This window comes from Hippocampus guttulatus, chromosome 14, assembly GCF_054856545.1.
Source record: "Hippocampus guttulatus isolate MCC_2025c chromosome 14, RoL_Hgut_1.0, whole genome shotgun sequence".
NCBI lineage: Eukaryota > Metazoa > Chordata > Actinopteri > Syngnathiformes > Syngnathidae > Hippocampus > Hippocampus guttulatus.
The window spans coordinates 11,419,633-11,447,256 of NC_141274.1; the positions used below are offsets into that span (position 1 = coordinate 11,419,633).

The 27,624-nt window shown below is 43.6% G+C and overlaps 1 protein-coding gene and 1 long non-coding RNA gene across 5 annotated transcripts in view; one reads left to right on the plus strand and one right to left on the minus strand.

Moving 5' to 3' along the window:
- Nucleotides 1–11,614, minus strand: part of LOC147195077 (uncharacterized) — a 17,925-nt gene extending 6,311 nt beyond the window's left edge. The window contains exons 1-5 of one of the 2 annotated variants that reach the window (XR_015102773.1): nt 11,363–11,614; nt 9,852–9,960; nt 2,844–2,999; nt 602–765; nt 396–525 (exon numbers count right to left, since the gene is read on the minus strand). This is a non-coding gene — a long non-coding RNA (uncharacterized LOC147195077). The remainder of the gene's footprint in view (nt 1–395; nt 526–601; nt 766–2,843; nt 3,000–9,851; nt 9,961–11,362) is intronic. The other variant, XR_015102774.1, reaches the window with a different exon arrangement.
- pkn2a (protein kinase N2a) lies at nt 2,839–27,438 on the plus strand. Of its 3 annotated transcripts, none has more exons than XM_086128518.1 (23): nt 2,839–2,982; nt 9,877–10,041; nt 10,372–10,507; nt 13,721–13,875; nt 18,304–18,433; nt 18,528–18,673; nt 18,853–19,066; nt 19,507–19,692; nt 20,026–20,135; nt 20,240–20,383; nt 20,486–20,561; nt 20,685–20,841; nt 20,937–21,066; nt 21,163–21,320; nt 21,746–21,821; nt 21,962–22,053; nt 22,147–22,323; nt 23,822–23,884; nt 23,991–24,067; nt 24,323–24,465; nt 24,550–24,657; nt 25,037–25,117; nt 25,321–27,438. In XM_086128518.1, exons 1-23 carry the CDS (start codon nt 2,962–2,964, stop codon nt 25,522–25,524), a joined length of 2,949 nt encoding a protein of 982 aa, XP_085984644.1. In that variant the 5' UTR covers nt 2,839–2,961; the 3' UTR covers nt 25,525–27,438. The 3 variants fall into 3 exon arrangements, with proteins under 3 accessions (XP_085984644.1, XP_085984643.1, XP_085984645.1); XM_086128517.1 differs by lacking the exon at nt 2,839–2,982 and adding an exon at nt 6,898–7,141; XM_086128519.1 differs by lacking the exons at nt 2,839–2,982; nt 9,877–10,041; nt 10,372–10,507 and adding an exon at nt 12,205–12,666.
- The last annotated feature ends 186 nt before the right edge of the window (nt 27,439–27,624 follow it).

The window sequence follows — 27,624 nt, forward strand, 5'->3', positions numbered from 1 at the left end:
CTTTGCTGGAGCAACAGCAGTTTCCTGCCGGCTCCATGAAACTAACCAATCATTATATTACTCTTATCCCAAGCAATAATCCATTTTATTGGAGGCAAACATCCACGGACCAAAGTGGCAGTGGAGAACATGATTGCACTCGTTGCTTGTAGACTTAAATCCCTCACGTAACTGTTTTGCACAAGCTTAATCTTAGTCATAAGTGACATGCACATTGCTTATCCTGTTCCTCCGACACTAGCTCGCTCTTAAACTGCATGTGACATGTTATCAATAAATGTATATTTGTACAATTGACATTAAAGTGGAAGTCAAGTCAAAATTTTCTTCGTAATAATACATCAGGTTTATATCGCGTTTTTCAGGACACACTCAAAGCACTTCAGAATGGATACCTTATTCACACACGCACACGTTCCCACACTGTGATATAGCCACATCTGTTCAGGAGCAGGCAGACTCAAGCATGGTTGTCAGTGCGCACCCACAGCCCCTCTGGCCGTCACCAAACATTCACAGCCAGCCCTGCAGGAGCAAGACAAGAAATCATACTGCAACTGAGTAACTCACAGATGCAAAGAAAGGCTATCAGGACTCATACCAGACACCCAAATTCATCAGTGGATGGCGTTGGTGAAAAACAGTTGAATGGATTGTACAGTAATGCAGATGCTGTTCAACCCGCTGACGTCTGCAGTGTGACAGTTGCGCCAAACAAGAGAGTTTACTTTGGAGTTGCCAAGCCAGCTGGATCAGAAGGAGTTGCTATGACGAAACCAAAGGACAAGAGTTTGAGTCGTGTCCTCTGGGGCTGCTGCATGACATGTCACACCTCGACGAGAAGACTAACTAGCCTCTGCGCTATCTAATTCGCTACGAAACAGACCTCACATGTCCTGGCTGGAAGCTCTTTGTAATGATGCGAACAACAACATCATTGTGGTCTCATAAACTGAACATTGCCCTTTTAATGAAAATTAGAAGAAAAAAAAACCCAGCGAGGTCTTGTCGGGTGAAATGTATTTACCTTGTGCATCCATTCAAGCCTATGATAATGTGTGCTGTGTTGTCATGTATCCACGGTGACCATCGTCAGAGGCTGATGGGGGGGACAGGTGCTCCGGACAGGATGCACCATGAATCATGTCATCATTATGATGTAACAGCCGTTCGTCAAGATCATGCTCACAAAGTGGACACAATCCAGGTGTGATATTTTTACAAGGCAAGGTAGAAAAAGTATTCTTTTGCAAACAAAGGGACGTGCAGTATAAGTGATATATTATACCGGTAATTATTTCAACTACATATTTTATGACGTACATTCAAGAATATCGATTTTTTTTTTTAAATGCTGATATCCTTGGTATAAAAATGTTGGATTTACAGTACTAATAAAGCAAATGTTGAGTGAATGCAAATCAATTTAACAAAGAAAAAGATTGAATACAAAGAACCCCCATTCTTTTAGCGTTCCAAACTAATTCTAGGAGGGATTAATGAAATATGCAAACCATGCAGTCAATTTATACTTATTTACTCGCCACTGCTACACGAGACAGCACAACGTTTGTCTTTTTTACGACGCCATTGTTATCTATTTGGAATAATCATGAGTTGCTAACAAATAATCTATTCATTTAACAGTGTGAATGGCAACTGTTGCTAGGAACTAAACTGGGTAAAATAGCTGTTGGGGGCGGGGGGAAGCACATTTTTATCGGCAGTATAACAATATTGAACAAAGGCAAATAGTTTCAATGGGAAGTCGAGTCAAAAATGTTCTTAAAGATACAGTATGTTCTATGCTGCCCCAGTAATCTAAACACGTTATTCTGATAAATATTGCGTTTAAGAAATATCAATTAAGCAGCAAAATTCACCCATTTTTATCCATCACAGTTGCTCAGGGCTCAGGTTACGACCTACCACGGCTCGGCTTTCGAATGTCACATGACCAAACTCAGAAACCAGGTTCTTCAAACAACGTTGAACAGCCAATATACTTTTTCCAAGAAGCAGAGGGGAAAATGTGAAATATTTACAGAAAAAAATCTGATGGATGAGAAAATATTGAAAAACATTTTTTTTCCAGATTTAAAAAAAACTACAATTTTTTTTGTTAATGGATTAATGGAATTTCCATTCATTTCAGTGGGCAAAGATGATCTGAGATACATGGGTTTTTGAGGTTCGAGCGCGGCCGCGGAACGAGTTAAACTTGTATCTCAAGGCATCGCTTCATATACGGTTTGGAACTTTTTTTTTTGGTACTGTGTCGTGACATCTTAATGTATGTTCCTTGGCGCAGGAGAAGTTGGGAAACACTGCGTTTGGTGCAGTTTATGCCATGCAGTGGATAAGTGGATTTAATTGTTCTGGTGGAAGTTGGAACACTAATTGCAACACTGAATATAAATTGATCATATTTGGATCCGATAAGTGAATTTGAATGTCTGCACCAATGTGCACAGTGGTTGGGAATCACTGCTTTGTGTACTAAATTCAAGCAAAAATGTTGGTCCAACAGGGCCCTCCTCGTCCCCGATGTTCGTGTTAAGTTTCGAATGTGTGGACGTGATTAGCACGGGGGCTCCTGTGTATAATTCTTACTTTTTGGGAACGTGAGTGATTGAGTGAGATGAGTTTGGAGGTGGTCGGTACTTGTTGGCGGTGACTCGGCTTCTCTGGGCGGACGCTTCCACCCTTAACCACCGCCTCTTTCTCCAACTACACTGGGATAGCCTTTAGTCTTCACTTAATTTTTTTTTTTTTTTTGCAAGTAGCGAGCACAGCGGCGCGGGCGGGCGCGAAACAAGACAACCATGGGGAGTTTATCTTACCCGAGATGACCGAAAATCGACGTTTGTGCCTGGAAACGTCCAAAAAAGAAACTTGTTTTCGGAGTTCCACCTCCCCTCCTCTCTCCCCGTAGGATTTGATTCAAAGGCGACAAGCAAGATGGCCGCCGACTCCTTGCAGGTAGGAAAAGTTGACAACTGTTGACGAAAAAGTGAAAATAAGTTACTCGGGGATTGGGACAGAAAGTGGGGGGCAAAGTTTGACTTCACTGGGGCTTTCTCGACGAAGCCGAGAAGTATGAGTGTGAGGTGCGCCCACAAAAGTTTGTCTGGTGGTGGGCAATGATCCTAGGATTTGAGGCCTGGGAAACAATAATCCAAACTTTACTACTAATCCATAAAATGTCCCACGTTTTCTAACTGGTGACGTTATATTCCTATCATAGCCACGAGGTTAACTACTTCCACTCGAGTGGTGGTTTAACGTCAACGTGCAGGGATCTTGCTAACCTTAATGTTTTCCCTATTTGCTATATATAGCATTATTGACAATATCGTCAACTTGTCTTTGCCACGCAAATTGTACACAACACATGGACGTGTCACTTACGAGAGAGTCATTAGTTCCCTCCAGTGTGGTTAATCATTCACTTATAAGAATATTTCCAACACCGAGTCGTGTTTTCCTGTCTTTATATTTGCTATAGTTTCATTGGTGACAATATCGTGAACTTGTCTTATCTTTGCCACCAAATAGTACACAACACACATACATGTCACTTGTCGAAAGGTCACTACTCCCCTCCAACGGTGGGGAGTAAACCTTGGTTTACATGACTTTGCCAACCTTAAGACACGTTTTACCTTCTGTATTTGCTAGATTTAATATAACTGGCAATATCATGTGCACTTGTCTTTTCTTTGCAATGTCAATCGTACACGCCACATGGACATGTACCCTGTCAAGGTGTGACAGCAACACACCGACTGCACATGAAAATTGCACGTTGTTGCCTCTTTTACGCCGCCTAGCAGTGTGTTTCATAGGTATTCCCTCCCTCTATTGTATTATTTCGTAAAACAAAAAGCCATGAGTCACGACTGAATGTGGTTTCACTTGAGTGACGTCACTCTCGAGGTGACTTTCCCAGAATAATAAACTGCAGCTGTCGCGTACCAATAAAGGATGATATATCAAATTCTGAGAATACTCCGGCTGCATTTTTTTTTTCTGTGCGGTTCATAAAATCAGGGGATCTCGTTAATATTTGTCAGATATGGGCACGTGAAAGCCCGTTGAGACTCTTCTATATTGACTTGACTTGACCTAAGGTGTTCGGAGACCACTAGGTTGTTGCTATGACTGTTTCATAGAACTCAAAAGGGAAGTTGCACCCCCAAATTTCCTCAACAATAACATGTGCAATGCAGCCCCACGAGTCTAAGCACGATATTCTGATTAATGTTCTGTTTGTGGAGTTTACCTGAGCTTCAAGCAACTGTGATGTCATTTTCGGTCAGCAGCAAGAGGCAAAATGGCTGCCCCTTAGATAAAGAAAGACGGGTGGATTTTTGCTCCTTAACTCATATTCCACAAACACAATATTAAGTGTTTAGATTAGTGGGGGCGCGTAAAACATATTATTGTCAGGAAAATGTTTGGGTGGACTTCCCCTTTAAGGCTACTGTTGCAGAAACTGGGCCAACAGGTGGTGATGATGGGTTAGTGTGACTGTAACATATTCTGGGTGTTAACCTGCCTCTGGTTTTGACTTTACTTAGCTAAAGTAAACAACTACAGACTCTACAAAGTAACTATTTTTTTTACTGTCAATTACACGATACACAATATCCATTTTGATCATTTGTTAAAAAAAAAAAAACAAGTTTCTTGAACATGGCCCAAGTTTCATTCCAATTTAACATTTGAGTAACGACTTGTCACGAGTGACATTTTAACACCTAACTGCATGTTTTTCTAATAGTTTAAATTTAAAGTAAATTTCCACACATTTGACTTTATTGTAGCCTGTAACACAAGGCAGATATGTGACGTCTCCATCTGAACACTTGAAGCACCGTAAATTAAGCACAGAAATAAGAGGTAATATAATGCTCGGTTGTGACACTGAGAGAGCTTTTTATTTAAGCGTATGTTCATGCTTTTGATTGCAGTTTACATTACACTTCATCACACCGAACAGCGGTTTCCCATCCTCGGTTCACCTCATAAACTAGATATAATGTTATAAATAGATAAATTCTTTGAATGGACCGTTTAATTTATCAAAGTGACAAGGCTGCTCCTGCTCTCTGTCTTCATATTAAACCCTTGTCCAAATTTAACACATGGCTGACCATTAATATGGTTCATGACCTATAGGTGACTAGATATATGTATCTCTCTGTGTTTTGTGGCCATACGAGAGCTGACCGTGGGCTGGAAGGCGACTCGGATAGGGATCATGCAGAAGGGAAGGCGCGGGGAGCAGGAGCAGGATAATGGCCTCAACTTTTCCATTGTACTATTGTTTGAATGAAGCGCTTGTTGTAGGACGTTGAGATTTCCAGATTTTATGAACAACTTAGTCTCGGACCTAATATTGCCCTAAGCCTACCAGTCTCCTCATGTGCTTTAAAAGATCTGTCGAAGTTGGACACGTGCATGTAACAGTTGTTGACCTTTTGTAAGAGCGCAATCGTTCGGTTTACCCTTGGTGGCTGCCTTGGGTCAGTTATTGCGGTATATTTTCAACAGCTGCGACTGCATGTGGCTGGTATTGTTTTCACCGTGTGCGTGTGCTGATAGACTCCGACAGTAACGCTTTGTGATTTGCTGTGTGTATATTGTACCCCTAAACATGCATTAAATACAATGAAAGATATATTTGTGGGCATTTTAAAACCTTAATTTCTCTGGATGTGAATAATTTCCAGAAATTTTTGAATTTGTTTGGTTTGCCACTTTTGCCAAACATTTAGGAATATTATACCTGCATACCAATACATATTTGATCAACATTGTCATACATAATAGTGTGGTACATTGATTTACGAGTTTTCCAATATACAAGCCATCGTGGCTGTTCATTTCTACGCTCAGTTGTGGTACATAAATGCATGAACAAAACTAACATCAATGACAGGATGGTCGTAATTACGTGATTATAAATAAAAATAAGAATTAACATAGTGTCCTCGTTTGGAATCCTATTGCAGATCTAGTCTCAGAAATAAATTAACTTAATTTTAAAGGGGAAGTCAACCTCAAAATTTCCCCTTTAAGCAACAGATATCTCAACTCAAGCGGTGCCGCAACACATGTAGACTATCACAGCAGTCAGTCATATGCAGTAATCTATATCTGCAAAAACAACTGATATAATCCCGTCTATTACATTCACAATAATATACAATATTGTATTATACATTTGAGTGGCTAGCCATTAGCTTAGCCGTTGCTCGGCTCTGCTGCCCGGCTTATACTTTTCCCTCCGCTGCATAATGCGCCCGCCAGACCCAACAGCGTCTTCTTTGACTGTCACCATCTTGTTTGTGGATTAATAAAATGTTATACAATGTAACACAGTGTATGTGGATCCCCAAAACGCCATCCAGGCACAGTGCACGTACGTCGACTTGGAGCGTTTCAGTCAAAGTATAAACGTGACTACGTTAGTTTGTCTGCAAATAGCTGAAGATAAGTTTCATCGAGAAAAGTTTTCAAAGGATGAATTTGTGAAACGCAAGATGTGAACATGTGGCGAATGAGCCATTGCTCATTCTTACTTGTTTTGAAGAAGCAACTTCATTTGTGCTGCGCTTTGAACGGGGCGCTCTTATCACCAGAGTGAATTGTTATCGTCTGGGTGTTGTTTAAATAGTTGTTTATAATGTTTGTTCCTCTGCTGTAGCGCATCAGCGTGGGAGGGCATGGTGGATGGCCAATGTTACGTTTTTAACTCGGGTTAATTTTAGCCACCGGAGTGAGATTAGGTCCCATTCCGGGCTGCTCTGACCTCACCGAATGAGAAGCTAATAGGGATTTGGCCGTCTCCGCTCAGACGGTTTATCTTCCCCAGTTTATGTCACCGGCGCGTGTGAGAGAGCCAAAATGAGACGAGAGTAGAAAATCTGGTGGAGTGAATGAATGAGAGTGGCTTTGAATTGAGCCTCTGCCTGCGGCGTTCTCCGCTTTTTAGTCAACGTCCTCTTCGCGCTTTGGGATGGCAGAACTTCAGTGGGGCTCTTTTGACGACCGGTTAACTTGTCCAAACCTGCCTGGGATGGTTTGGTCAGCAGATCTCGAGATGGAATTGGCTGAAGCTGATGATATTCTGGTAAGGTTACAACATTTTGACAAATGTGCCTTTGTACAAGCGAGAGATGTCCCGATCACACCTTTTTATTTTTTTAAATCACCCGACTCCAAATCTGAGTGCTTTGAATCCCGATGCGATACTTGCGCAATACATGAAGAAAAAAAGTGTTCCTCAAATTCTTCTCATATATATTAATTTGTTCTTCACTGCACCTCTATAAGAATTTGTGACAGTCAATGTGAGACTGTATGCTTTTTTTTTCTTAGTATAAACTCAGTTCAGCCGATGAAATGATGATGAAATGTGCGCATTAATTTTTTTTCTTCCCAAGTAATGATACCAAACAAAAATGTTTGATCTGAAGTCAGAGCGATTGAAACTTCGTGTTTTTTTTAAATAATAAAATGACACGGTGCTGCCTTGAGATAAGGTTTTATTTGTTCCAATATTGTTGCAGTTCATAAGAATGCAAAGATTTTTTTTTTTTGCCAGTCGTAGCGCTTCAATTCAATGGATGTTGAGCTGCACTTTATGGCGGCCGCCATGTAATACAGACAAACGGATACAGTATGCTGTTATATGGAGACAGTTCTCAGCAACCCGTAGTTATAATAGATGTTTTCGAAGTGGGTAAAGAATATATGATGGTGTCTGTCCAAATGTGGAACTTTGGTTTGCAAGTTGAAGTAAACATAATCCATGAAAAGCATGGACTTGTTCGAAAGTAGTCTGTGATGCAAAAAAAAAAATGTTGGGGACCACTGGTTTCAAGGGTTTTAAAACTGTTGCAAAGATGCTGATTGTTAGTCCTTCTATGACGTTTTGGATTGTAGGCATTAAGCTAAATGGACTCTCCTAAATGGTAAACAGACATAACTTTATCTGCACCATAAGGAAAAGCGATGATGTATTTAAAACACACAATTTTAATTATTACCTGTATTATTATTATTATTATTATTATTATTATTAGGCGGCCCGGTAGTCCAGTGGTTAGCACGTCGGCTTCACAGTGCAGAGGTACCGGGTTCAATTCCAGCTCCGGCCTCCCTGTGTGGAGTTTGCATGTTCTCCCCGGGCCTGCGTGGGTTTTCTCCGGGTACTCCGGTTTCCTCCCATATTCCAAAAAACATGCATGGCAGGCTGATTGGACGCTCTAAATTGTCCCTAGGTGTGTGTGTGAGCGTGCATGGTTGTTCGTCTCTGTGTGCCCTGCGATTGGCTGGCAACTGGTTCAGGGTGTCCCCCGCCTACTGCCCGAAGACGGCTGGGATAGGCTCCAGCACCCCCCGCGACCCTAGTGAGGATTGAGCGGTTCGGAAAATGGATGGATGGATGGATTATTATTATTATTAATTTTGTTCATTTTGAAAGTAAATCTCAACTCAGAGTGGCTTTAAATAGCATGAAGAACCCTTTTTTTGTTGTCTTTTTTGACTATTTGAAGTGAGTTGAGCTCACTGCCACCATACAGCACTTGTGTCTCGAATTTTTCCTTGCAAGTCAAAGGCTCGCATCTCGATGCACCACTTTAAATGAAGTATTCATTTTAAGTTGAGTAAGTTATGCTTGGAAATGTTGCAGACTTTTATTCCCGTCTGGTTAATTAATCAACTGTCGTTTTTACATTTGGTCATAGCACTGTACGTTTTTGTGGTTGCATTTCATGACATACAGTATTTAAGGAAATGTGGGTCCCGGTAAGCAGCCAAATTTCGGAAAAGTATTTGTGGTTCGACTGTGTTTAATTCTTCCAATATTTGAAGCACTACTTTGATTAGCTATGAAAGGCCTAATTCTCAAATCAGTCATGAGTGAAAATAAGCCTTGTTTGCAGCCTCGGTATAATGGGATCGACTCGTAGCACGTCACCGCTGTTTTCATGATGACCTCTGACACTGGATAGGAAGTGCCTCCTAATCCTTCTCTCGCCGATGTGGAGGCGTCTAGAATAGTCACCAGTGACTGAAAATGCTCATTTGACAGCATAATATTCATGTTGACGGTTATGGGGGTGTGACCCTCAAGTTTGATCTGATACATGCTTGTCGGTCTTTTCCACGATCCTTTCTCCTTCGTCACAACGGCTTATCTCAAGGTATTCAGAAAGTGTTTGGAACAAGTTACTTGTATGTTAGAGTCGCGCCGGGTAGAACTGGTTATAGTGCGCAGGGGGGGACAAGGCAACTCGTATGGTTTGCACTCCCCCACATGGAGGTGCTTCGCTTGTACGTCATGGTCTGGCAAAGAGACCTGTGCCTAGTACTTCAGCTAATCCCCCGCATCTCATTGTTAAATTTACACCCGCGAGCTTGCGAGCACGGCAATGCTATAACAAGCCTGCTTGAATAAATGGCAATTTGTTCAGCCATGAGGGAGAGGGAAAAACCTTCGGAAATGTCTTTTTTCTATGGTCTTGCCTTTTTTAGCATATGTTGACCTAGTACAGGTGGGTCTGGATGGAACGTATCCCCCCCCACGATAAAAGGGGGTTCACTGAACTACTTTCTCAGCCGACATTACATTGTTGTGGTGCCAATAGCCGCATGCTGAGATGTTAATACAAGAGACATAGCTGTTTTCGTCTTCATTATTCTTGCGTGTCAACATCTCTCAGTTCAATTGATGCGCTCGCTGTGGTCTGTTTTGCTCAGTTTCCTCTGCTACTATTTTGAATTGCAAAACTAGAGACCCAGACCAATGAATTGATCTATTTATTGCCACTCACGTCCTTCTCCTCGCTCCTCTTGTAGGGGGATGCCAGGGGCCACCTGGTGTCAGAGCGGCTGGGCCTTGGCAACAATCTGGACCTGTCAGACACCATGGTCCAACAGAAACTGGAAGAGATCAAGGAGCAGATTCGGCGTGAGATCCGAAAGGAGCTTAAGATCAAAGAAGGGGCAGAGAACCTGCGCAAGGTACTCTTCCCGTCCGTCACTGGCGACAAGCTCTGCATAGACGTATAACACAACTAAAAATATAAACTACTACCAAAACGTGAGACAAATTAGGCTTTTGAGATGCAGTGGATTTTCCCACTCTGCCCCTTGTTGGAAAACTACAAAAAAATAAAAAATTAAACAGGTGGGCATGCCAATTGAAGAGTTTAGGGTCAAAATAAATTCACCTATAAAGGTTATCCTTAAATTTCAAAGATCAGGAACTTTCTGTGACTGTATATATCAAGTGTGGTGTACATGATAACCTGTCGACTTTGTCACGACTGGACTCTTGCTAATTCTCCTCAGGTCACAACAGACAAGAAGAGCCTTGCTTATGTCGACAATATGCTGAAAAAATCGAACAAGAAGGTTGAGGAGCTTCACCAGGAGCTACAGGAGCTCAACGCCCACATTGTCGTGAAAGACCCTGAAGAACTGCAAGGTAAACAAAGTAGTGTTCCCTCTCTGTGCAAATAATTACCAGACTTTTACACAATCACTATTTAGGAGCTGATCAGCTCAAAACCTGCGCAAAATGCGTCAAATTGGCCTTGTGGCTGCGAGAGCAGCATGTTAATTGTAGCTTCTTGAGTTCATCCAAGTTGCCCCTGAGCAACCGTGGGGAGGATTATTATTATTTTTGGTGCGTGTGTGTGAGTGTGTGCACGCGCGCTAGCGCAGCCCCTGCTCAGATATCTCTCCAATAGCTCACGTGTATTCGTAGCCATTCTATATGCATGTCTGTAAAATAACAAATTAATGAATTAATCATGGTGCACAGTTTAATTCTTTTATTACTTATTTCTTTGTCCATGAAAACCTATTTTCATAAATTACAATATTATAGAGTGTGATTTTCCTTATTTAAAAAAAAAAAACACATGGGGGTGGGCTGGAACAGATCAATGGCGTTTCCATTCATTTCAATAGGGAAAGATGTTTTGAGATACGAGCATGGTTGTGTAACGAATGAAGCTTATATCTCCAGGCACCGCTCTCGTTGGTTTTTGTCGTTTACACAATGTTGTGCTTTGACTTATCTTGTTGCTTAAGAGTGTAGCTACTCTGTTATTTCATTCGCAACAAAGTGTCCCTTATTACTGGGTACTTGGACGCCAAGTATCACATAATAAATAATTCTGGCAGCGTTGTGTCAGAACACGGCGGCGTCAACCTCAGCACATACACATGCACGCACAGCCCCAGTCAGCCTTCGGAGGTGACTCACTCTCGAGAGACTGACATTGTTGCATTCCACATTCCACCGACAGTCACAATGAGATGACGATTTGTTCACCTCCAAAGCTGTTGAAAGCTGCCTCCCGTGCCTCTGTCAACAACGGCGAAACTCCCAACGAGCCCACCACGGACGGCAGCGGCGTTTGTTCAGCGCCACCGCTTTACGCCGGCAGACCCGTGAGACTGTAGACCGGAGGCGAGTGATCGCTTGAAAGGAAGTGAAGGAATGCTGTTTGTCTGCTCGATGATGTTGACAATCTCCCCCGGTTGAGTTGACGTTAGGAAATAAACGAAGGGGGGGCCGTGTGTTTTGGGGGGAGGGAAGCAGTGTTGTTGCGGTGAATGGTTATCTTGAGTGGGAACACGACTCTGTGACCCTGTGTCTGATGAACAAGGTCTTTCTTTCTTTCGGTGTGACACGTCACCACCGGAATGTCGCTGACCGCGGCGCAATGATGGGAGAGCTGGGAATTGAATGCGTCTCGGCTCCGCAGTCATGGGATGATATGCGGTCAATGCTTGTTTCTCAAATGAATCAGAAACAGTGCCTGTGACTCTACAAGGATGCAGAAACGGGTGCGTTTTGTTGCCTGGCAAGGCTGCGAGTGCGGAGGGGCGTACGCTTATCTTCCCTGCTGGGTTTAGATCACAAACCGGGTCACTGTCATTCACGGCACACATCAGACCCTTTTCCACCACACTTGAGCCTTGAGTTGGGAGTCGAATTCAGAACTTGTAAATCAAAACAATGAATTTTGCCAACCGAAACAGCGCCTAAAGATTAATCTTCCAGCATTCATCAATCTGTGTAAATCATCCAATGAGCTGGCTCCTTTACCTGCCCGCTCTTTAGCTCACTCTTCAATGCTGTTTAGGTCTGGGACCAGAGATGGCCACGGGAGGAGCTTGATTCTGTGTCTTGTGAGCCATTTCTACAATTTCCAGGATGATCGCATGCTTCTGTATTTATTTGAAGACTTTTAACACATCTCAACCAGGTGGGCGAATTATTACGGAGGGCGCTATGATTCCATATGTTAACGTAGCTGCCATCAGTCGCGGAGGAGCTCTTGCTGTGATGTCATTGTTGAGGTATCATTCCTTCCCACTTTCTCTTTGCATTCCCATCGGAAACCGAGGGGAGGGTTGCCCTTGTCAGCTTTCCAGCGGTGACATCATCCCCGCAGCTATTCAGGAGCTCAGTGTGTTGTCCTCCCGTCCAGCGGAGGCTGAACCAGGGGGAGGAAATTCTCAACTTGATTTAGCCTTGACCAAATCCACCCCACCTCCACTCCCAGAAAGAGAGAAACACCCAAGCTTGAGCAACATGGCTTGGCCATCACTTCTGCACGTGCTTGTCAGGTTTTTGGCATTTGTCTTCAAGGTTCGCATCACACCGATTTAGTATTGGCTGACTTTACCGGATGCCAGGAAATCAAACGGAATGAGGGAGGTAATACATCAAAAGGCCCTGTTTGATACGAAGGTGAAGTCACTGACAAACCAGAGCGTACACTTGAAATTTTCTGAACTCAAGGCAAAGTTTTCCCGAGTAACGTTAAGGACTCTTTGTTTATTCAGGGTCATCTGTTAATTGATTTGGATCTTCAGTTTTAAGGACCAAATGGGTTCCTTTGATGTACTCAAACCACTTAACGATCATTTCTGTTAAAAACATGTCCAGTATCATGACTTGGTGTTTTTACGGAGAAAACCAGCTAAATAGCAGTTTTGAAGGGGGGGGGGGGGGGCTCCTTTTATGGAGGAATTGTACTATGATGCAATGGACGCAGAACCTGAACTTGCAATTCATGTCTGGAGAAGTCAGGCCGGTTTACTTGTCTGTGTGTGTGTCTATAAGTGTGTGTGGGGGAAAAAAAAAGGGTTTCATGCCTTTTTCAAATGCACCACTGAAAACACATTTTTCTATTGTTCCCAGATTGTTCGAGAAACATTTTCACCCGATGTATCATTGCACTTAGGAATTGGTCTGTTCAAAGTTCCGGTCGTGATTCAAACAAGTGTGTTTAAAAAAAACATTTCACCCTCTGACGTTATTGTTTATGGCACATTTTGAAATTTGAAATTTGTCTTCCTTCTGGTATAAATCCCAATGTTATTGCAGCAGTGTTGTCTTTGTTCCTTGAACAAATGAAGTCCTGTCATAACTAATTATACTCCGTTGACCTTCCTGAAGCTGCTACCTGACAGGTTTTCTGTAAGCAACCTTATAAGTAATTGTGCTGGGCTGCAGGATTGTTTAGCTAACCTCAACATGGCTGCGTTCCAAAAATAGAAGATACAGACAGAGTTCAGTTTCAAGTCTATTTGTAACAAACTCCAGCAGCAATCGTATCCTGTAGCAGTGCTTGTCCGGCAAATGCCCTGACTCTTGCTTTTGTCTCTTTCCCCTCAGAATGCCCCCTGACCCCAGATACCCCAAACAGCGAGAGCCGAATGTGCACGAGCAGCAGCCGCCTGGCCGCCTTGAAAAGACAAAACGACATCGAGCTCAAGGTCAAACAGGGGGCGGAGAACATGATTCAGATGTACTCCAATGGGCCATCGAAGGTAGGCTTCGTCAATACCTAAAGCTACATAAAACTGTACAAGAGTTGTAGCCGCCTCACAGAAAATATGAAACCGCTCCCTCTCAGACTCAAACCACATTAACACCTCACATTGTTGGTTAACAACGTTTGCTTATTTTTAGATCTGTAGATTTCAAATACAGCGGCACCTCGACGTTGAAAGTTACGAAACGTCTCAACAGGAAAATATTGCCTCTTGTTACGAAAGACATTTCAAGATACGAAAGGCCTGCTACTCGCAGCTCCAAGTTTCCTGAACGCAACATGCTTATAGCTGCTCTGCCATTGGCTATCACTGGGCAGCATCATCATCATCATAAGGGGTGTTCACACGGCAAGATTTGGTCCGGTGCTACGCCGGGGCTGCCCCAGTAGAGCGTTCACACGTGCAAATTAGCTCCGGCGTAGCCCCGGAAAAAGGCTTACACCGGACCAAATTTGATCCACCTCAGGGAGGTGGTTTAAAAATTTGCTCCGGAGCAAATGCTCGTTTGCGAAGCAGCACCGATGTAAATTTGCACGTGTGAACGCAACTGGGTTAAATTTGCTCCAGAGCAAATGCTTGTAAAGCGTACGTACGGCGAAAATGCGTTGCTTTCGTGCTCTGTCGGACTTCCGTCTTGTGTTTGTTTAATAATGACACAAGACTTGGCTGGTAACATCTTTCCTTTTGTAGGAGACTGGACTGTCTCGGAGTTGTTAGTGTACCGTATTTTCACGACCATTCGACGCACCGTATGGTTGGGCGCAGTCTCATTAATGGGTGCTATTTCTGTATTTTACACATAGACAAAACGCACTGTATTATTGGGCGCAATTTTAAAGTGGTAAAACATACGCCAGCTTAAACATACGGCATGCATGCGCGCACGCTAAAAACACGTTAGCTTGTAGCATACGGTAGCATGCCAAGACATACAGATACAAGCTAAAAACACGTTTTTAAAAAGGCAATGGAAAACTGAGTTCCGTTGTATTTTATTTAGCCATCGTACAATGTACTCACGTTTTTCGATCAATCATCACCCAGAAATCCATCAAAGTCCTCATCCTCTGTATCAGAATTGAACAATTGTGCAAGTACCGGTAATCCATCAAAAACGCTGTGTTCCCTCTCGTTGTCAGTCACTCTCATTGCCATGTGGCTCCACAGAAATGATGCCGGCTTTGCTAAAAATTCGAACAACAGTGCAAGCAGACACGTTCGTCCAAGCAGCCACAATCCATTCGCAAATTGTGGCGTAACTCGCCCGGCGCTGCCTCTCACTCTTTGTAAAGTTGTGTTTGCCATCGATCATTCATTGTTCCCATGCCGTTCGCAACTTTACTTTGAACGCCCGGTTGATGCCGATGTCCAGCGGTTGGACTTCTTTAGTCAAGCCTCCGGGAATAACAGCAAGCTCAGTGTTCATTTGCTTGACTTGGTTTTTCACCGCTGCTGTGAGATGGGCACGCATGCCAAAAGCATAACCGATGGCTTGAAGTTTGAACTGAGCTTCGTAGGCGTGTCTCTTTGTAGAATTTATTTTCGGGGGTTCTTAGAAACCAAAACCGAAGTTGCTTTGCAACAATGCACATAGCCACACTCTATACAGGTGTTGGTACCTGCTCTTGGCGTCCCTTTAGCGTCCACTTACACGCCCACCCTTCACTGATTGGCGGACTTCTTCCCCGCATGCCTGTCACTCACGTCTGCCTTTTCTCGCTCTTTCTCTCCATATATGTATATATACACGCCCACCCTTCACTGATTGGCCGACTTCTTTGCCGCATGCCAGTCCACAGTCACTTCCGCCTTTTCTCTATATAAACAGTGTGTCGGCTGTCAGTCAGGTTTTGGAACTCAGCGCATAAACAAGACGCTCCGCATCATAAGGCGTCCTGTCCATTTTGGAGAAAATTTTAGACTTTTAATGGCGCCTTATAGTCGTGAAAATACGGTAGTTTGTTCCTTTGTTGTGTGTTCACAACCCCCCGCCCCCCATATAATTTATTTAGTGATTTCCTCTCTTGATTTTCTGTTTGGCGCATGATGTGTTTGCTTTTCTGAGTGTCATTGAAGTCATCGTTGATTTACTTTTTCGGGGGCGGTCACTCTCGAGCAGAAGGCACGGAGACCGAGAAGGAGAAGGACGTGCCTGTCCAGTAGTCGCTTGAGTTGTGTATACGTTTTAAAAAGAACCAACACGACAGCTCATTTGTTTTCTGTCGTTTTGCTCCGCTGCAGAAACTGCCGTGTGAACGCAAGTGGGGCTGCACCGACGCTGTGCCGGTGCAGACACGCTCAGCGGCTTTGTACGTGTGAACGCTCCACACAATTTGCTGCGGTGCAAAATATATCGCAACAAAATACATCGGTGCAGCGCCGGAGCAAATGTGTGCCGTGTGAACACCCCTATAGATAGATGGTTATGTGTCTATGCAGCGGGCCTCATCATTTGCCCCTCGGGCCATGAGGCGTTCCGATAGTTTTTACGTAAATGTGAATCATCCAGAAAAAGTGTTCGCCAGTCGGGCAATCGCCCACTATGCTGATGTTTGCCTCAGACGTTTTCGAAGGATTGTTAAAAGCGGACAAAAGCAAACGTCCTCGGATCGGTTCTTTACAGAACGCCAGGCAAAAACCACTACTGAGAGAGAACGTGGACTAAAGAGGGCAAATAAAAAGATGTTAAAAGTTATAGAAATAAAAAACAAAAACAAAAAAATATCATGGTTTTATTCAATAAAATCCCCATCTTTATTGAACCTAATTGAATGATTGATTTTCAAAAATGAATGTGCAGAGGCGTGTCAAAGATATAAATAACCTCAATGTACAAAAACAAGGGTCAGTCTCAGAGTGAATGAATGAAAGCTTGATATCGTAAGTGAATTTACTTTAGTTTCATGGCTGCAAGCTCTATGTTAATGTCACCACGTAATCAGCATGGACTCGTCAATCACGAAACACACCGAGTGCCGTGAAAGCTGATTGTTTCCCGGAATTGAAAACAAACAACACACAGACTTGCACTTTGCAGATGGCGGAATGACAGTGGTTTTGCTTTGAGTGTTTCTCTGCGGGAGGAGGAAACGGACTGACAACATGGTGTGTCATGTTCACAGCTGTTTGTTCACGAAGCATTGACGGGCATTGTTGCTTCTGTCATCATGCTCAAAGCGACACAAGAAGCTATAAATTAGCTGGTGTGGATTTGATTCACAGCAGTCAAGCCACCTGCTCGTTACAAAGCCAAGGTCTCGTTGCTCTTGATATGGATTGTGAAGTAGAGAAAGCAATTTTTTTTGTATAAATTTGTGTGAATGAAGAGTTAATGGTTCGAGTTAGTTGAGTATGTGGAGAATTTATGGAAGGATGATCACCTTGGAAACAAATCTTGAATTTTAAAGGGAGTTTTTTTTTTCCCCCACGGGCTCTGGAAGTCTAAGCATCAAATGTAAAAAACACTCTCTTTGCTGACATCAATGACTCCAAAATTGCCGTCTTCACAGCTTTGGGATGGCAACTTTGGACTTGTTTTCATGTTGGTTTTGCGTAATGTGCACGGTCAGAGCTTGGCGACAGTATGCAGGCCAATCTTTTTTTTTTTTTTTTTTTTTTTTGAGTTGCATCTACTTTGTGGTTGCACTAGTTTGTTGCGTGATTGCAAATTTTTTTAAATTTTGCCTGCCAAGAGACCTCATTGCTCTTGATTTGCTGTGTTCCGGATTTTTAGGGGAATTCAAAATGACCGCATGTGTCAGATTTAATAGAAGGCGCTCGCTTCACGCTACTGCTACTTGCTTCAGCCACCCTTGTTGTTGATGTTGAATATTGTTTCTGTCTACACAACGTGAAACACAGTCAAAGCGCCCCTCACTGGCCAGGAGGTCAATCGATTCTGTGATTTTTCTGAATCGACATTGTTGGGTGGGGGAAGTTGCTGAATTGGCAAAGTATTCCAAATCATTGATAAATGGCTATTTTTACCCACCCCTACTCTGCTGTCTGCGACTTTGCAAGGTCACACAGTTTTGTCATCAGCCTGACAGACAGACAGAAGCACAGAGCCAGCTTCCACTTGGAAATATTCCTGTCATGATGTCAGAGAGGAAATTCCTGTTGGAGAGAGTCCTTTTCCTCCGGGCGCCGCCATCAGTGACCTGGAGTTCAGAGGAATTCTCAAGTGTGTCTGTGTGTTTTTAAGAAAGGCCAGTGATTACGCACACAGTGACACGCCTGTTGTTTTGGCAAATCGTCATTTACCGGTGATCACAGATTCGTAATAATTTGTTCCGCACTTTTTTTTTCTTCTCCCCCCTAGCAGAGTCTGATCAATTAGGCTCGCAATGTTTGAGTGGCGTTTTGCCGTTGTCGTGAGCAGGTCCTTCCTAACGGAGATGAACGGTCTGTTTTTGCTCCTAGGATCGCAAGCTGCTGGCAACGGCGCAGCAGTTGCTTCAGGACAGCAAGATGAAGATCGAGTTCATCAGAATGCAGATCCTCAAGGCAAGCCAGGCCAACGAGTTGAGCTTTGAGAACAACGACGTGATTGGTAAAGATGTACTTTGTGCGAAATGATCTTAGTCGTAACAATAAAAAAAAAAAAAAAACTTTGTAAGAGAGCCAAGTTCTTCATTGTCCACAAGACAAGGCCATCATCAGCCCTTTGGACCTTCGGGTGGAGGAGTTGTGTCACCATGCCAGGATAGAGTCTGCCGTGGCGGAGGGAGCCAAGAACGTTATGAAACTTCTTGGCACAGGAAAAGTCACAGAAAAGAGAGCACATTTAGAGGTACAACACTATATTTCCAGATCGTCAATCATTCAAAGTACATTATGGATGGCAAAGATAAACAATCTGCTTTCATTCCTCGTGGTTTTAAAACGGTACCCGAAAGCCCTGCTGTTCATGGGATATTTCTGTCTTATCTGATGAATCTCCAGATCGTGTCCTTTTCTCCCCCAATTCAGGCCCAGGCTCGCTTTAACGAATCCAGCCAGAAGCTCGACCTCCTCCGCTACTCCTTGGAGCAGCGCCTCAGCGAGCTGCCGAAGAACCACCCGCGCAACAGCAGCATCGTGGAAGAGCTGTCGCTCCTATCCACGCCGGTCCTCAGCCCGCGATCCAGCATCATCTCCACGCAGAACCAGTACAGCACGGTGACCAAGCCCGCCGCGCTGACAGGTACCGCCGGGACATGATTTAGATTCAAATGTGTTTTGGGTTGGGGAAATTTCAGACCTCTGCCAAAACTGATGCCAAATATCATCTATTACAAGTCGTTCTAAAAAGGAAATCACCCCAAAAAATAGTAGCACATGAGATGCAAATATTTTGTGCTTCAAAGCTAAATACAACTAATGCTTGTGCTAAAACAGATGGATATGGTCAAATTAGCACATTTTCGGGCCATCCTCAAATTTCACATGAAAGCCCCAAGACCAAAACCTTTTTGTGAGTACCGTACATACCGTGTTGTAGCACATAAAACGCACTTGATTAACGTTTGAGCGAAAAATAAATTCCTGTGTGTTTTCAGCAATAGTCTAAACCCACTTGTAACTGGATTACGCAACACCTTATGACAGAGATTGTGTGTTGTTGTCGTCGCCCCGCACTACCAGGCACCTTAGATGTCAGGCTCATGGGCTGTCAAGACCTGCTGGAAAACGTTCCCGGCCGCTCCAAAGCCGCATCTGTCCCGCTGCCTGGCTGGAGCCCGAGTGAAACGCGTTCATCCTTCATAAGCAGAGCCAACCGAAACCGCAGCCTCAGTTCGCGGAACATGACGAAAAGCGAGGAGCTCTCGAGTAAGTCCGTTCAATCGGATAGACAATAACACGTACCGATGAAAGGGATTTGCAGTGATATTTTGACTTATGAGTGCCACAACTTATGACTTTTCATGGGTTAGCCAGTTGACAGCAAGCAGTCTCGTTGACACCCACATCACTCACCGGGTCAGGCCGCACCTTTTAAATCCGTGGACACTCAAAGTCACACGGATTCTCTTATGAGGAAGTTGTATTTTTTTTAAACACTACCGTGCAACGGATAAAGTAAACTCATAAGTCAAGATACCACTGTAATTGATGACGTCAAGCAAGGCCAGCGCTTGTTAAGTAGCGGGTGTGTTTCCTCAGATGAGATTAGTGCAGTTTTGAAGTTGGACAACACGGTTGTCGGTCAAACCAGCTGGAGGCCGGTCAGCAACCAGGCCTGGGACCACAAGTTTACATTGGAGCTGGACCGGGTAACAAACGCAAGCACTTGAAAACACGTTCATCGCTGCTTTTGGATGATATGTGGGCATACGTGGTCCAAACGTTTTGATGACCAATTGCCATGCCTTTGTAGTCCCGCGAGCTGGAGATCTCGGTATACTGGCGTGACTGGCGCTCACTTTGCGCAGTCAAGTTCCTGCGTCTTGAGGACTTCCTGGACAACCAGCGGCATGGCATGTGTTTGTACCTGGAGCCGCAGGGCATGCTCTTTGCTGAGGTTTGTGCACGCGTGGTCCAATTCACTCTCAAATCTAAAAAATGTCCATTGATATGCTTGCTCAACCATGACTGCTCTTCATGATCATGTGTCTTTATTTAGGTAACGTTTTTTAATCCCGTCATCGAGAGACGACCAAAGTTGCAAAGACAAAAGAAGATTTTCTCGAAGCAGCAAGGTGAGCGGGCCAAGTTTCACTTTGCTTTTTGGAAAGGATTTGATGGCTCATTTCTTTCCCCTAGCATTGGCCTTTTTTTCCCCATTTTGCTGATCAAACGATGAATTCCCCCCATGTATTCAGGTAAGACTTTCCTGCGAGCCCCCCAAATGAACATCAACATCGCTACGTGGGGCCGGCTGGTGAGAAGAGCCATTCCGACTGTGAGCACCAACTCCTTCAGTCCGCAGGCGGCTGAGACCGGATCCAGCAGCATCCCGGGTTCACCCACACCCAGCAGGCAAGTGAAAGCACCGTTTCCTGCCACGTGAACGAGACATGACCTGCTTCTTCGGGCTTGACTCTGAACACTTCTGACCTGGATTCTTTCTGCAGCGATCCACTGGTGACCAAGCTGGACTTTGACAGGGAGCCGACCCCAGGACCGAAGTTCTACCCCGCGCCCGACAGCATACGACAACCACCGGAGCCCCACGACATGCTGCCTGACAAGGAGGAAGTGCAGGTATTGAATCAGGAGTTTTCTCGTGCGGCGGTGAATGATTTACATTTTAGACTTCAAGCTGTCAGAATCACTGACTTAATTCCACTTCATGTTCAGCCTTTCGGTTCGTCCCTCCAAGACGCGCTCGCCTCATTCGACTTCCTGAACAAGAGGAACAGCGTGACGGTGAAGCCTGATCTGGACCTGGTGGCGGAGACTGAGCTTCAGCATCCGGACCTGGAGCTCACGGCCTACCCAAAAGATGCAGAGATAAGGTTGACCTGGAATTTCTCTCCGGGGGGAAATAATCCGGGGTTTAATTCAAGTTGGCTACCAACATATGACTCCCAATGGAGTTTGAATTTCAAAGGATGTGTGAATAAAACTATTCTGTTGAATGTAACAGCTGGGGACGGTTTAACCGTGTCTGTCTCGAAGTTCAATTGAAAAATCTCAATTCTGACATCAATAGTTGTCAGTGTGAATGGTTGTCTGCATGTGCCGTGTGATTGGCTGGCAACCCGTCCAGCACGTACCCCACCTCGCACCCCAAAGTCAGCTGGGAAAAGCTCCAAAAGAATGGATGGATTGAAATATCTCGATTTTTGTCACCTGCGCGACTCGTATTTCACACTAGTGTATAAACAGCACCCCCTGGCGGTCACCGCTGTCGTAACGCTGGCTCAAATGTGTTTTACAGGGAAGAGGAGCAGTTTCACTTCAGTCTCAAAGACTTCAAATGTGTTGCAGTCCTTGGACGCGGCCACTTTGGAAAAGTGAGTTTCATGTCATATCCTTTAAAGAACTGTAAACGATAATATCGTGGTACAGAGTTTTGTGCCTGTCCCTACTGAATGTGTGATGTAGTTTAAAGGCATCTTCGACAGCTTGTCTGAAGCCTCTCTGGATTTTGCAGGTATTGTTAGCCGAGTATAAAAGTACAGGCGAAATGTTCGCCATCAAAGCTCTGAAGAAAGGCGACATTGTGGCACGCGACGAAGTCGACAGGTAACGGCCAACAAACAACAAAAGCCATGCCACGCTAAAAGTTAGCGCATCACACACATCGCTAACCTTGTTGTCGTCGTCTTCTTCTTCCAGTCTGATGTGCGAGAAGCGGATCTTTGAGACGGTCAACAGCGTGCGCCACCCGTTCCTGGTCAACTTGTTTGCGTGCTTCCAGACGCAGGAGCATGTGTGCTTTGTCATGGAGTACGCTGCGGGAGGCGATTTGATGATGCACATCCATGCCGACGTCTTCTCCGAACCGCGGGCCATGTAAGCTGACGTGAAATCGTTGTCAAACTGTCAATGAATGAATGAATGGTGCTCGGTCGTAGCCACCATTGGTTCATGTCATAAAAGATTTACTCGTGGTCCATTTTTAATCTTGATCGGTGTGCAGGCGCCACAGAGACACACCCATGTATACACAAGCTATTAAAAGTACATTTTATGGTACCGTATTTTCACGACCATTCGGCGCACCGTATTGTTGGGCGCAGTCTCATTAACGGGTGCTATTTCTGTATTTGACACATAGACAAAACGCACTGTATTATTGGGCGCAGTTTTACAGTGGTAAAACATACGCCAGCTTAAACATAGGGCATGCATGCGCGCATGCTAAAAACATGTTAGCTTGAAGCATACGGTAGCATGCCAAGACATACGGATACACGCTAAAAACACGTTTTTAAAAAAGCAACGGAAGCAAAACTGAGTTCGGTTGTATTTTATTCAGCCATCGTACAATGTACTCACGTTTTTCGATCAATCATCATCCAGAAATCCATCAAAGTCCTCATCTTCTGTATCAGAATTGAACAATTGCGCAAGTACCGGTAATCCATCAAAAACGCCGGGTTCCCTCTCGTTGTCAGAGTCACTCTCATTGCCATGTGGCTCCACAGAAATGATGCCGGCTTTGCCAAAAGCTCGAACAACAGTGCAAGCAGACACATTCGTCCAAGCAGCCACAATCCATTGGCAAATTGTGGCGTAACTCGCCCGGCCGGCGCTGCCTCTCACTCTTTGTAAAGTTGTGTTTGCCATCGATCATCCATTGTTCCCATGCCGCTCGCAACTTTACTTTGAACGCCCGGTTGATGCCGATGTCCAGCGGTTAGAGTTCTTTAGTCAAGCCTCCGGGAATGACGGCAAGCTCAGAGTTCATTTGCTTGACTTGGTTTTTCACCGCTGCTGTGAGATGGGCACGCATGCCAAAAGCATAACCGATGGCTTGAAGTTTGAACTGAGCTTCGTAGGCGTGTCTCTTTGTAGAATCTATTTTCGGGGGTTCTTAGAAACCAAAACCGAAGTTGTTTTTTTCTAATAATGCACATAGCCACACTTTATACAGGTGTTGGTACCTGCTTGGGGCGTCCCTTTAGCGTCCACTTACACGCCCACCCTTCACTCATTGGCGGACTTCTTCGCCGCATGCCTGTCCTCACTCACGTCCGCCTTTTCTCTCTCTCTCTCTCTCTCCATATATGTATATATAAATACACGCCCACCCTTCACTGATTGGCCGACTTCTTTGCCGCATGGCTGTCCACACTCACTTCCGCCTTTTCTCTATATAAACAGCGTGTTGGCTGTCAGTCAGGTCTCAGAACTCAGTGCATACACAAGACGCTCCGCATCATAAGGCATCCTGTCCATTTTGGAGAAAATTTAAGACTTTTAATGGCCCCTTATAGTCGTGAAAATACGGTACCTTTTGTCGCCAGCGTAGTGAATTTAACTGAAGGAGACTTTTTGTTTTTTCCAGATTTTATGCGGCCTGTGTTGTGTTGGGATTACAGTATTTACATGACCACAAAATTGTGTACAGGTGAGCCCTTTGGGGGTGGAGGGTGACTTATTTCCTAAATGTAGTTGTCCTGTACTGGGTGTTTTGTTAAAAAGATGACCATGAATACTTGTTTGTTGTTTGGCAGAGACCTGAAGCTGGACAACCTGCTCCTGGACACTGAAGGTTATGTGAAGATTGCCGATTTTGGCCTTTGCAAAGAAGGTGAAAGGAACCGAAATGAAAGCGTGTGCTAAGGGGCCGCATTTGAAGCTTCGGATGCGATACAATTCAACCAGAATACAATACACGAGCTGCAACAATGACAAAAAAACGTATTTACAAAAAAGCTGTTCTTTCTATAATGCTCTAACATGCCACAGGATGGCACCAAAGCCACGGCTAAATGGGAAAGGAGTAATTGGTGTCAAAAGTCCATTCGTTTATATACTATGTTACAACGGTACTTGTTTTCATCAGGAATGGGCTTCAGGGACAGAACCAGCACTTTCTGCGGAACACCCGAGTTTTTGGCCCCCGAGGTCTTGACTGAAACGTCGTACACCCGCGCCGTGGACTGGTGGGGGCTGGGAGTGCTCATTTTTGAGATGCTGGTGGGGGAGGTGAGTGTGTGTCTGTTTGGTCCCCACCATGCTTCACTTGATCTCGGCGCCCTCTTCAAGGCATCTCGATTTTCTCTCCTTCAGTCGCCGTTCCCCGGCGATGACGAGGAGGAGGTATTTGACAGCATCGTCAACGACGAAGTCCGCTACCCAAGATTCCTTTCCACGGAAGCCATCTCCATCATGAGGAGGGTACGTTGGTCAACCAATTGGTGGACAGCAGCTCCGGTAGACAAAATCGGAGTGTCCGCATGGATTTGTTTTCATTGGTCACTGCTCAAGTAGTGGACCCAAGTTTGTTTTTGTTTTGTTTTGTTTTGTTTTTTATCTCATGAGGCGAAAAAGAAGGAGTTATTCGCCTCAAGGCTTCGTGAGACTGAAAACTAACAACATAAATTACAGCATTGACAACTCTGCCTCTGCTCAAATTGCATCCTTTGCAACTAGCAAATCATGTTTTGTCATATCGCTGTCATGTTGCAAACGCAATTGCTCGTACAGCCCTAATATGCGATACCTTTTTGGACATTTTTCTTCATATTTCCTATTATCTACCGACGTCTGTCTTCAGCTTTTAAGAAGAAGCCCCGAGCGTCGTCTTGGAGCAGGAGAAAGGGACGCCGAGGAAGTCAAGAAACACTTATTCTTCAGGGTGAGGAGCTCAATTAAAATGCACCAATGTCTCCTTTGAATTAAGTGCACTCAAAAAGTCCACGAAAACTCTGTCTGTCTGGAATCAATCACGCATTGATCCCTAATCACTCTTTAGGGATCTGTGATGGACTTTGTGGAATGATCTAGGACCAAGATATACAAATCTGACTGCCCTGTCTCGTTCTCCATGTGTGCGTACAGAACATGGACTGGAACGGCCTCCTGTCCAAGAAAGTGAAGCCCCCATTTGTGCCGACCATCCAGGGCGCAAACGACGTCAGCAACTTTGACGATGAATTCACCTCAGAGGCGCCCATCCTGACCCCACCCAGGGAGCCGCGGATGCTCAATTCGGACGAGCAGAGCATGTTCTCCGACTTTGATTACATCGCCGACTGGTGTTAGCGCCACAAGTGACAACGCCACTCATAACTTTTCTCTACAAAAAAGGTTTGAGGGATCCAAGACGCTTCCCTGAGGAATCCCACTTTGAAAAAAAAAATCATGAAGAATTATTTTTTTTTAAACGAGAAAAAACTTTGAGAAACTAAAGGAGGATGGAGCATGCTGTCTGACCACTGAGAATGTTTTTCATACGAACTCCGAGACTGGAGACGGCAGTCCCGATCATTCACTGACACTCATTCGTGTTTTTTTGTTTTGAATATGTACAGTTTCTTCAGTCAAATATTTTATTGCCTCGTTTTCATGCTCAAGAATTATGATCTCTCTTGAAACTGGCATTCAGTCATTTTTTTTAAAAATATCACTGAAGCCCAACAACACATCTTGACTACTATTTTTTTGTCCAGTTGAACTTTTTTTTTTTTTTTGTCATTTTCATACAGACTCACATCTGAATTCAGCACCTGTCCATCCAGTGTTATGACACATACTATAAAAAAAACAGTTTTGGAATTAAAATATTTGAAATGAAAGCATTAGAAGCCTTCGGGCCGGTGGTTCTCGCACTGTGGGTCTGCAAAATAAGTCGCAATAAATTGTCGCATCAAAAAAAGTACATACAAACTACTCCTCCCTACCTTAAGCTTTGGACCAGTTAAAAGCTCTGATATAATTGCTGTATTTTCACATAAATCTGAAATAACGCGATTCTAGGAATAGTCCATTTTTTAAAGAAAAAAAAGACCTACAGTATTTTTAGAGAATATAGTCCTATTTTTGACAGAATAAAGATGTCTTCAGGAATAAAAAAAACTGATGTAATATGAATGCTTTTTAAATTGAAATGTTTAAATATGGCATTCTTGTTAAACTTTTGTTTAATAGCACGTTACAATTTTATATCACGAAAATATGGCTATATACCGGTAGTATTCTCACAAGATCACAATTTTTAATCCCCAAAAAATTTGTTAGCCTTATAGCATTCCTGCCAGTCATTTATGAATGTTTTTGAAAAATTCTGAGGGGAAAAAAAAGTCCAATTGCCATGGTTCAACCTTTTGTAGATTGACACTAAGAAATTTTTATTTAGCAAGTCCATTGATGATTTATTTGGATTGTGATGGTACATTAAAAATGACATAGCTGATTTTGCTATTAGGATAACATTGTCTTATTGTAAAGATTGCGACTTTTGTCACCTTGAAAAAAAATGCTACTTTATTATCACGATGTCACCCCCCTGCACCCTCCTTTCGAAAAAGATTGGAACAAATACTCCATGCCTTTTTTAGTCCTCACAAACAGGCAACTCTTTAACTCCCTATTGTTTTTAGGGGTGTGGTAGTTTGGGGTTTAATTGGTGTCAGCAATATGAGCGGGGTCTTGGGGGGGCACAATTCTCCCTGGCCCAAAAAGTTTGAGAATCCCTGCTTTCAGCCACATACGATTCATACGAGGTTGATTTTGTAATACTGGGTTAGCTGAGATCAGTCTGACATATTTCTTGTTGCCTCAGTTACTGTGACTTGCAGCTATGCCACCAAATTAGTGTTGAAGTGACAGCTCTTCATGAAAGTTAGTTTTTTTTATACACTATATTGTACATAAATCCTGAAGACCTATGAATTAGAAACCTGTTTGAATACTATATATATATATATATATATATATATACATACAGTATATGCACACATACGCAATGAAGCTGAAAAGCACTAAATTTATCAATGGAAATAAGAAATTGTAGTTTGTTTTTTTTTACTCAGCTGTGTATGTTAATCAGAACAGAAACTTGATGGATGGTACAGCTATATATAATCAGGTCACGACTGATGCTCTTCACCCTGGTGTTTTTTTTTCCAGTCATTGTGTCTACCATGAATGCACAAATTAAACCTAATAGTGGATTTATATATATATATATATTTGTATATTACATCTCATCACTCTTGAACGTGTTTTTCTTCTGTTGCCCAACCTCTCTTGAGAAAAGGCACATTTTGCCATTGAAAAATCCCGCTTTTCTAAATTTACGCACAAAAACAATTCCTAGCTGATGATTCGATGACAGTTGAACCTTCTGGTTAACGATACAAA

Bases quoted from the DNA above. Each gene is read 5' to 3' on its own strand.
- pkn2a (XM_086128517.1), top strand. From the start codon at position 7,028: ATGGCAGAACTTCAGTGGGGCTCTTTTGACGACCGGTTAACTTGTCCA. The intron at 7,142-9,876 runs GTAAGGTTACAA...CTCCTCTTGTAG, and splicing joins CTGAAGCTGATGATATTCTG to GGGGATGCCAGGGGCCACCT. The intron at 23,885-23,990 runs GTGAGCCCTTTG...GTTGTTTGGCAG, and splicing joins GACCACAAAATTGTGTACAG to AGACCTGAAGCTGGACAACC.